This window comes from Canis lupus, chromosome 24, assembly GCF_048164855.1.
Source record: "Canis lupus baileyi chromosome 24, mCanLup2.hap1, whole genome shotgun sequence".
Taxonomy (NCBI): Eukaryota; Metazoa; Chordata; class Mammalia; order Carnivora; family Canidae; genus Canis; species Canis lupus.
Genome location: NC_132861.1, coordinates 35571255 through 35580879, shown reverse-complemented (window position 1 = coordinate 35580879; position 9625 = coordinate 35571255). Strand labels below are relative to the sequence as shown.

Below are 9625 nucleotides of genomic sequence, written 5' to 3'. Positions count from 1 at the left end.
CGTGTGTGAAAGCCCGGTACCTCTTAACTCCCCTGCCTGCGGGGATCCCAGAGGGTTGTCAGACTTTGAACCAGAACAACAGAGCCACCAGAAAGTCTTATAAAAGCAGCGGTGACCTTTTAGAGCTCTCAAGTCTTTAAATAGGATTTGGGATTTAATGTATGGTTTTAAAGAAAAAATAAGAATTGCTAGTTTAAAAAAAATGCATGTCTTTTAGCCAATTTGGAATCCTCCCCCCACCCTACTTTTTTTCCCTTTTTAACCCCAAGAGAGATAAAGCTTTGGGGGGAAAAAAAAAAGACCAGATCGCAGGCTAAATAAGGAAGGTGTATGTGAGGTGTGCAGCCAGCCTAAATGTCTGGGCTGAAAAGAAGCCCATCAGTGGGTGACTGTTGCAGAAAATGAACGAAAAATAAAAGGAGGGAAAGGCAGGAGCTTACAGGAAAGAAGTATGTGACCTGTCATGGTGTAGTATGAATTACAGCCTGAAAACTCCAGGAAACTACTCATTCCAATTCTCAGGTCTAGGGCAAAAAAGGTCCAGAGGAGGTGTTTTTACCTTTATTAACAAAAAAATGTAATTACCCTCCCACCCCACACACACACACAAAACAAGCCAACAAGCCGCAGTGCAGAGACTTCTCTTCAGGCCGTTGTTTCAGACATGTGGAGAGTCTTCTGGCCCACCCCTTGCAGTACATTTCTGTTTATACAGCTTGTCCTAAAACCAGAGTGAATGCTTCTTGTTCTACTCGGGCCACCCTGTAAATACTTAGGTTGGCGTGTTATTTAAAAAGGAATAAGAAGAAGCTTATATTTTCATCTCCTCCTCCCCATCTCTGTATCCCATGCCAGTCTGTGCTGAGCATGGCAGGTGTCTCCCTCTCTCTTACAGGGACAGAGAGGAACCTTGATCGTAATCCAAGGCCAACAAGAGGTTTTTGAACTTAAGTGTAATTCAGGAGGTGACACCCTTGTCTCGGATGTACCTTTTTCCCTTCAGGTTTGCACTTTCAGGGCTGATGCTCGGTTATACAAGAAGATGGGGTTGAAACCCCAATCAGAAGCAGACAGCTCATGTAAAATCATAAGAAGTGCTAGAAACAGCACTTGATTTCAAGGAGGTCCCTAAGAGCAAAAAACATCCCACATTTGTGTGTTGGGAGAACCATTTGGATATTATTCGCAGTCCCCCATCTTTCATTGGCCCATCACTGAGGGCTCTGGGATGCCCATGCAAACCTCCAACCACCTCAGGACACACACCTCTTGTAGACCTCTTCAGTCCTCCCTGAGCTTGGCCCCTTTTGCCTTCGAGAGACGCAACCTGGGGAAGGCTGTGTTTGATCACTCATGATTGTCATCTGAGCCAGCATTACCAGAAAGCTGGGTTCCAGCCTCCCAAGCAGTACAGGTAGGGGTAGTAAGGGTAGCTGTTATGCATGGAGATGAGGGAGGCCTGGGGTAAGCCCTCCTCTTTCAGAGCAGGCAGGGAGGAGTGCTTCTCCAGGTCTCCCAGGTCCGAGGTGAGCTGCTTTCGCTTGGTCTTATAGCGTCTGTTCTGGAACCATATTTTCACTTGGGTCTCCGTAAGCTTGAGGTTCTTGGCCAGGTGAGCCCTTTCAGGGGCTGACAGGTACTTCTGGTGGCTGAACTTCCTCTCTAATTCAATGACCTGAGTGTGTGAGAAGGCAGCACGGGAGCGCTTCTGCGGCTGCTTCGAGGTTTGCGGAAGGCTTGGTAAGGAGCCTGCACTGTTTTCACAGTCCAACAGATAAGTCTCAAAGTGTCTATCTGGAAAGGAGAAGGGAGAAGGAGGGATGGGAAGGAAAAGGTTACATGTTAGAGGGAAGAGAACAGAATTCAATCCACCCTTATCTCTTTGGTGAGTGAACAAACAGCCCACTGTCATCTTGGATACATTTCACTTTTTTCACATGACTAAGGAACTCTCCTGAGTGGGGAGTGAGTGAATATGTATATTATGTATTATTTTCTAACAGTCATCAAGAACCCAAAGTTAGAAGCGGCTAGTGGTAGATAGAGCTTCCTGCCATGCCGTCCAGGAGAACTGAACAGGGTCCTGGATGTGTGCATTGATTGCGAAGCGATGGAAGAAGCAAGCAAGGCAGGGAAGACACGAGTCAGACAGCTGGGAATGCAAGACACAAAGGCATCATCAGTGTTGACTTTCGGCGGGAGAGGGTTTGTGCTACAGGAGTTTGTGCTATAGGACGGGTGGTGGGGGCTATGGGCAAGTTCATTTTCTGGCTTTGGCCCCCCTTTTTCTAAACAGGCCGCTATGATGCCTCATCCAAAGTGACAGGCAAGGAAATAAGTCTGCTCTAAATGTTCTAACGGGACGCCTGGGTGGCTCAGCGGTTGAGCATCTGCCTTCGGCCTGAGGTCGGGATCCCGGGGTCCTGGGATCGAGTCCCCGCATCGGGCTCCCTGCATGGAGCCTGCTTCCCTCTCTGCCCTGGTCTCTGCCTGTCTCTCTTTCTCTCCCTTTCTAGATCTCTCATGAATAAATAAATACATTCTTTAAACAACAACAACAAAATAAGTGTTCTAACGGTGTCCTATTTCCCAAAGGCCGGAGGGGCCTTGCAAATTTAGTTCTTCACTGCCGGTGGAATTGGGAGGCAAAGGGGGTCTCGGCTGGTCAAAGCCCCATCGGTTACTTGTAGGGTGCACTTGGAGCTGCCGAGAGGGAGCGCAGGGCGGGCGCGCGTCGAGGGTCGCAGGGCGGCCGGGCGCGGGCGGCGGCGTCTCCAGCTGGTTCGCGGGGGCTGGGGACGGAGCAGAGGGCACAAGTCCCGCGCCGCGCTGCTGGCGGAGACGGGGAGGTGGCGGCCGGCGGCCGCGGGGCCCGCATCCCTGCAGCCCGAGCTCCGCGAGGCCTGCGTCCGGCCCCCCGCCCGGCCCCGCCCCGCCCCGCGGGCCGCCCCGGGCCGCCCCAGCCCCGCCGGCTCACCTGGCTCGCCCTCCGCGGGCGCGTCGGCCTCCTGCGGGGCGCGGGGCCGGCCGCTCCACTCGTCCCCGGGCGCGCCGGCGCCACCTCCCCCGTGCCCGGGCTCCGGCTGCGCCTCTCGCCGCGGGTCCGGCGGGCGCGGGGGCTGCGGGCTGCTCGCGTGGTCCCCGCGCCGCTCCGCGCCGTCGCGCAGGATGTCCTGGATGAGGAAGGAGGTGAGCGGCTTGGGCTGGGGCGCCGCCCCCGCCGCCCTGGGCCGCGGCTCGGGAGCCCTGAGCATCCCCGCGGCGCGGCGTCTGCGGCGTCTGCGGCGTCGGCGGCGGCCGCACCACTTTCACTTTCCGCCGCCCGCGCGCACTTATAGCCCCGGGGGAGCGCGCCGCGCCGCCTCCCGATTGGCCGCCGGGCCCCGAGCGCGCCGCTGATTGGCCGCCGCGCGCTCCAGGTGAGGGGGGCGGGAGGGCGAGTACCCCCCGCGGTCTCCCTCACCTCTTCCCCAGACGATTCCTCCCCAAATTCCTGCTCCGACCCGCAACGGAAGTTTAGACCCTCGGGGGAAGGATGATGCAGGAGAGAGATGTTCCATTTAGATCGTTCAAGCGCCTTTGCTGACAAAGGCTGGGAAATCACTCCCGATTCCAGTTTACAGATGCGAATTCTGGGGGCCCCGTGGCAAGGAAAATCTGATAGCACACCCCGGTCTACTAAAGCAAGCTGGCTTGCTTGCTTTCTTTAAAAAAAAAAAAAAAAAAAAAAAAAAAAAAAGATTGTATTTATGTATATTCATGAGAGACACAGAGAGGGAGAGGCAGAGACACAGGCAGAGGGAGAAGCAGGCTCCATGCAGGGAACCCGACGCGGGACTCGATCCCAGGACCCGGGGATCTGGACCTGAGCCAAAGGCAGACGCTCAACCACTAAAGCCACCCAGGTGGCCCCTACTAAGGCGTTTAAGGACACAAGACAACCAAGTGCTGCTCCTAATCCCGGGCTAGATTCTGTGCTGGAGGTCATGGAAGCCACTGATAAAAGTGGAATAAGAAGGATGGATTAAAGTTTTGAATCAGTGTTAAATTTACTCAAGTTAGCAGTACTGTGATTATAGAAGACAATGTTCTTAGGAAATACACATTCAAGTACTTAGGGGCAGAGGCTCACGATGGATGAACCTTACCCCTCACATGATTCCAAAACAATGATACAGATTGAGAGATAGATCCCATATGATAAAATGAACAGGTTAAATATTAACAGTTGGTGAATCTGGTATGCTGGTGTTCTTTTGAACTATTTTTATATATGCAGCTTTTCTGTACCTGGTCTAAGGCGACTTGCATTCCACTGGAAACTTCAAAAGGGTGTCATGTTGTGTGTCTGGGGAGGAGAGAGAGGGTGTTTGTTATTGTGGCTAAAACAACCGCCAAAAAGAACCGCCCTTTACATTGGGAAGGCCTTTGACAAAAGTGATTTTCTTCTCTCATTTTTTTATGTCAAAAAAATTTTTTTAGACATTTTCTAGATTCACAAGGGTTTGCAAAATTAGTACCCCCCAATGATAACATATTACCTAATTGCAGTACAATATGAAAACCAGGAAACTGACATCAATACATTACTCTAGTATAGTTAACTATGCTACAGACTTTATTTTCATCATTTTAAAAAACCTGCATTCATTTATGTGTGTGTGTAGCTCTATGCTGTTTTTATCACATGTATAGATTCTTGTAATGCCACAATCAAGACACAAAATTGTTCTATCACAGCAAAAGAACTTCCTGTGCTCTCTCTTTGTATTTATGTGTCCAAGCCCCTTCTCTCCATATCTGACCCCTGGCAACCACTAATCTGTTCTTCATCTCTGTAGGTTTACCATTCAAAGAATGTTACATAAGTGGAATCAAACATCATATGGTATTAACCTTTTGGAATTGGCTTTTTTATCATTGGAATTGGCTTTTTCCACTTAGATGGATGCATATATTAATAGTGAATACTCTTGGGACGACTGAGTGGCTCAGTGGTTTAGTGTCTACCTTCAGCTCAGGGCGTGATCCCAGGGTCTGGGATCGAGTCCTGCATTGGGCTCCGTGTAGGGAGCCTGCTTCTCCCTCTGCCTATGTTTCTGCCTCTCTCTCTGTGTCTCTTATGAATGAATAAATAAAATCTTTTCTAAAAACATTAATACTCTTTTATTGCTGAGTAGTATTCCACTGTAGGGATCTACCAGAGTTTGTTCAACCATCCACCCACTGAAGGACAGTTGGATCTGTTTCCAGTTTTTTGTTATTATGAATGAAAGTGCTATGAACATTCAAATATAGGTTTTTGTGTGAACATGAGTTTTCATGACTCTGTGATAGATATCTAGGAGTGCAATCACTGGGACACATGGTAATTGCATGTTTAGTTTTGTAAGAAACTGCTAACCTATCTTCCAGAATGGTTGTACCACTTTAGATTTCCACCAGCAATATTTGAGAGTTCCAGTTTCTCCATATCCTCGACAGCATTTGGCATTATCATTGCCTTCTATTTTAGCCATTCTAGGAGGTGTTTAGTAATATCTCACTGTGGTTTTGAATTTTCAATTTGCATTTCCCAAGAGGCTAGTAGTATTGAACATCTTTCCATGTGCTTCTGGGGCATCCATATGTCCCCTTTGGTGACATATCAGGTCAGTTCTTTGGAGTATCTTCTCTTTGGTGAAATATCTGTTCAGTTCTTTGGAGTTTTAATAATTCTTTGTATATTCTCTCTATGGGCTTTTGTTGAATGTGTGGTTTGCAAAGATTTTTCTCTCGACTTGTAGCTTGTCTTTTCATCTTTTAAACAGAATATTTCACAGCACAAAAGTTTTTGTTTTTCATAGGGTCCAATTTACTATTTTTTTTTTTTTTACATATTTTGCTCTTGGTGTCATTCCTGAGAACTCTTTGCCTATCCCTACTACTAAAGATGCTCTCCTGTGTTATCTTCTGAAAGTTCTATATGTCACTTTTAAATGCAGGATCTATTCTGAAGTTTTTTTTGCATATAGTATGAAGTGGAGGTAGACGTGGCCTCCTTTCATTTTTAAAATCAAGATCCGGATAACATTTCAAATCAGTGGAAGAAATGTGAATTATTTAATAACTAGTACTGCCATTTGGAAAAAATAAAGTCCTATTCTTATAACAAAATAAACCCCAGATGGCTCAAAGATTTAAAACATAAACAGGCATGTATAAAAAAAAAAAAAAAGGTTTACCCACACTCATCATTAGAGAAATGCAAATTAAAGCCACATTGAGATACCCCTTTTCCACTTATCGGATTGGCAGAAGTTAAGAACATGGGTAATGTCCAGCCTTGGTGGAGAGTGTGAAGGAACAGTGGTTTGATTTCCATACCAAATTGGAGGGAGAGGAAATCAGCTTCATATATTTGGATGACAACTTGTCAAAATCTGTCAAAATTTAAACTGGGCACATCTTTTGACACAGCAGTTCCATGCTTAGAGACTTAGCCTAGAAATATACAAATATGCATTGTACTACTTGGAAAAATAGCCTCAATTTGGTCAGAGACTGATTCAACTTGCAAAATAATGTCATAGAATAAGAAAAAAATAGCTACAAGTTATCTAGATAATATTTTACATCTGAGCATTTTCACATACCTGTGATCAATAAGGTGGAGACAGCAGATTAAGAGTGGGGAGGAAAGGGGAGTGGAACAGGGGTCATTTCCCTGTGCTAATTTATAATTAAAAAAAAATTAAAAGTGTAGAGCAGAAGCTGAGCTTGGGCTCACCTCTTCCAGCATCACCACCTCAGGTCTCAGATGTCCCTTCGGAATGGGGACACTGCTCACAGCACTTCTCCTCACTTTGCTTCACATGGCCTTCCTTTCATGCTTTGTATCTGGGATGTTTATGTGGATGGGTACTCTCCTTTATTAGACTATGAGCTCCCTGTGCAGAGACTATGTCATCCTCCTATTTATACTGTCCCTGATACCTGGCTTAGATCTTGACACACAGAAGGTGCTCAATAAATGTTTGCTGGCTGGAAGTCCAGCTTTAGGCACTGTGAAGCATCTCATAGGCTGGCAACATTATCCATAAGGGACCACCAGTTTCCAAGGCAAATCACAGTGTAAGCTCTGCCCTCCCTCAGCATGTCTGCAGTTTAAACTGGGTGACGATGAGCAAGGGCAATCAGGAAGGCACAAAGGAGGCGCAGTAGGCCTCTTCTGATGCAAAGAATTTCAGAGAAAAGTAATGTCCCCTCCCCAGATGTCCCACTCCAAATTCCTGGAGCTTATGAACATGCTACATGGATAACAAAAGGGAATTAAGGTTGCAGATGGTTTTAAAGTTGCTAATCAGCTGACCTTGAGATGGCAAGGGCCCTGGGTCCAGTGCAGTCACAGAGTTCTTACAAGTCAAAGAAGTAGGGAAGAGAGTCAGGGCCAGAGGAGATGTGGGACAGAAGCAAGGATACAGTGTTGGGAAGTGAGAAAGACTCACCTGGCCTTTGCTGACTTGAAGGTTGGAAGGGGGAGCCTGAACCAAGGAACACAGGCAACTTCTAGAAGGTGGAAAAGGTGAGAAGCAGATTCTTCTCTAGAGCATCTAGAAGAAAAACAGCTTGCTGACACCTTGATTTTAGCCCAGTTACACCCATTCTGGATTTCCAACCTCTAGAAAGGAATACAGAGGCATTTATAAAAGGATGCAGAAATGAAGAGATGATTACCAGCTCTGCTTTGATGTAAATTTTGAGACTTTAAAAAAATTGAAGCATAATTCCCTCCTTTTCTTCTTCCAGTCTTCGGCCATATTCTATTGTAGGATAATTTTGTATCTTCTTTTTTTCTTCCAACTTCATATAATGGCATAAGCATGCATATATTGCTCCTTTAACATATTTTAGAAGCCCTCCAGATCCAAAGATGCTGAGAGTTTAGAATCATCTAGTATAATTTTTTGGTTGTCTAGGCTAGAACTTGAGGTTTACAGAGACGAAACTATAATGGGAAGTCCAGGCTCATGAGCTCCTGGCACAAACACTTCCATTGTGTCACCTTCCATCCTCCTACGCACCCCAACCTGCCTCCACTGCTACCATCCCGAGGGGAAAGTGGGAGCAGAGTTAATAGAATTGTCCTGTGTAAAATGCGTTTTAAAATGTACCCAGGATTTGTTTTAAGCAAGTATGTATGGGAACACATGCAGAACAGAAATGACTGTCGTGAAGGAAGAAGTTTATACTCACAGTTCCCTAGAAGCAGGAACCATGACACACCATGCAGGGCCACACAGGGAAACACCAGGCTCAGGAGGCAGAAAAGTCGGGGGGAGGGGGGTGGGGAAGGGGGGACGTATGGACTCCAGCTTTTATTGTGGTTTTTGTGGGAAGGAATGGAAAAGCCTTAGCGTTGGATAGTTTCAACAATTTCAGCAGGCTCTGGGCTAGGGGGTGGTCTCTAATTGTCTGGTACCTGGCCCTGGGGTGATTTGGGGCAGGGGGCTACTGGCTTGGTGGTGACAGCTAGACAACAGAGGTGTCTGGGGATATGGGCTCAGGATTGGTTGGTTTGCATTTCATGCTGGCAGGTAAGTTGTTTGCCATTCCCAGGAATGAGCTAACCCTGGGAGGGGCTGTCCCTCCCAGGTCTGCAAGGCCCCAAGGCATCCAGCTATCATAAAATATAGAAAATAAAAAACATGATTAATACAAAATGCTTTGTTAGCATGCATCACTTTCACAGGCCACATTCTTCTTTTAAAACACGTTTCAGGGGCACCTGGTTGGCTGAGTCAGTTAAGCATCTGCCTTCAGCTCAGGTCACTATCCCAGGTTGCTGGGATCAAGCCCGGAGGGGGATCAAGCCTGGAGGTAGGCTCCCTGCTCAGCAGGAGGTCTGCTTCTCCTTCTCCCTCTGCCCCTCCCCCCTGTTCGTGCTCTTTTTATCTCCCCTCTCAAGTAAATAAATGCATTTAAAAGAAAAATCTTTCGGGATCCCTGGGTGGCTCAGCGATTTAGCGCCTGCCTTCAGCCCAGGGTGTGATCCTGGAGACCTGGGATCGAGTCCCACACCGGGCTCCCTGCATGGAGCCTGCTTCTCCCTCTGCCTGTGTCTCTGCCTCTGTGTGTGTGTGTGTGTGTGTGTGTGTGTGTGTCTCATGAATAAATAAAATCTTTTAAAAAAAATCTTTCAAGGCCTTCTGGGAGTAGGCCCACCAAATTTATGCTTTATCTCAATACATCAACATGTGTGTCTTCCCATGAAGTCACTTCGTGTTGGCTTTGCTAATTCTGAAAGACAAGAAGATAAAGAAAGAAAAAAAGAGAAATCGACCATAACTACCACCACCACCAAAAGGACTATGCACCTTGCATCAGCCAACAAGGTTCATCTGACTTCCAAGAAGGTAGCGGTCCAGATGGAGGTGGGAGAGGCTGAGGAACAATCCTGAGGTGGCAGATCTTCAAGGGTAAGTGTCTCAGTGCCATGTTGCCTATAAGCCACCTGCTCAAGACATAACAGGAGATAGTTGGGGGTAGGATCTTCTTTCTCTTATTCCCCCTTCCTCTTTCAGCCCCTCCCCCATCCCAGCTTCCAGTTCCAGTCCTGAGTCCTAATGGAGCTAGATGTGCCTCA

At 47.2% G+C, this 9625-nt stretch overlaps 1 protein-coding gene across 1 annotated transcript; it reads right to left on the bottom strand.

Moving 5' to 3' along the window:
• Positions 1–548: 548 nt before the first annotated feature.
• NKX3-1 (NK3 homeobox 1) lies at positions 549–3293 on the bottom strand. Its single transcript, XM_072796248.1, has 2 exons — positions 2978–3293; positions 549–1794 (listed from the first exon to the last, which is right to left on the bottom strand). The coding sequence occupies exons 1-2, from the start codon at positions 3252–3254 to the stop codon at positions 1376–1378; spliced, it is 696 nt and encodes a 231-aa protein (XP_072652349.1). The 5' UTR covers positions 3255–3293; the 3' UTR covers positions 549–1375.
• Positions 3294–9625: the final 6332 nt, after the last annotated feature.

Coding starts and splice junctions, on each gene's coding strand:
- NKX3-1 (XM_072796248.1), bottom strand. CDS start 3,254: ATGCTCAGGGCTCCCGAGCCGCGGCCCAGGGCGGCGGGGGCGGCGCCC. Junction 1,795..2,977: donor GCCCGCGGAGGGCGAGCCAG/GTGAGCCGGCGG, acceptor TCTCCTTTCCAG/ATAGACACTTTGAGACTTAT.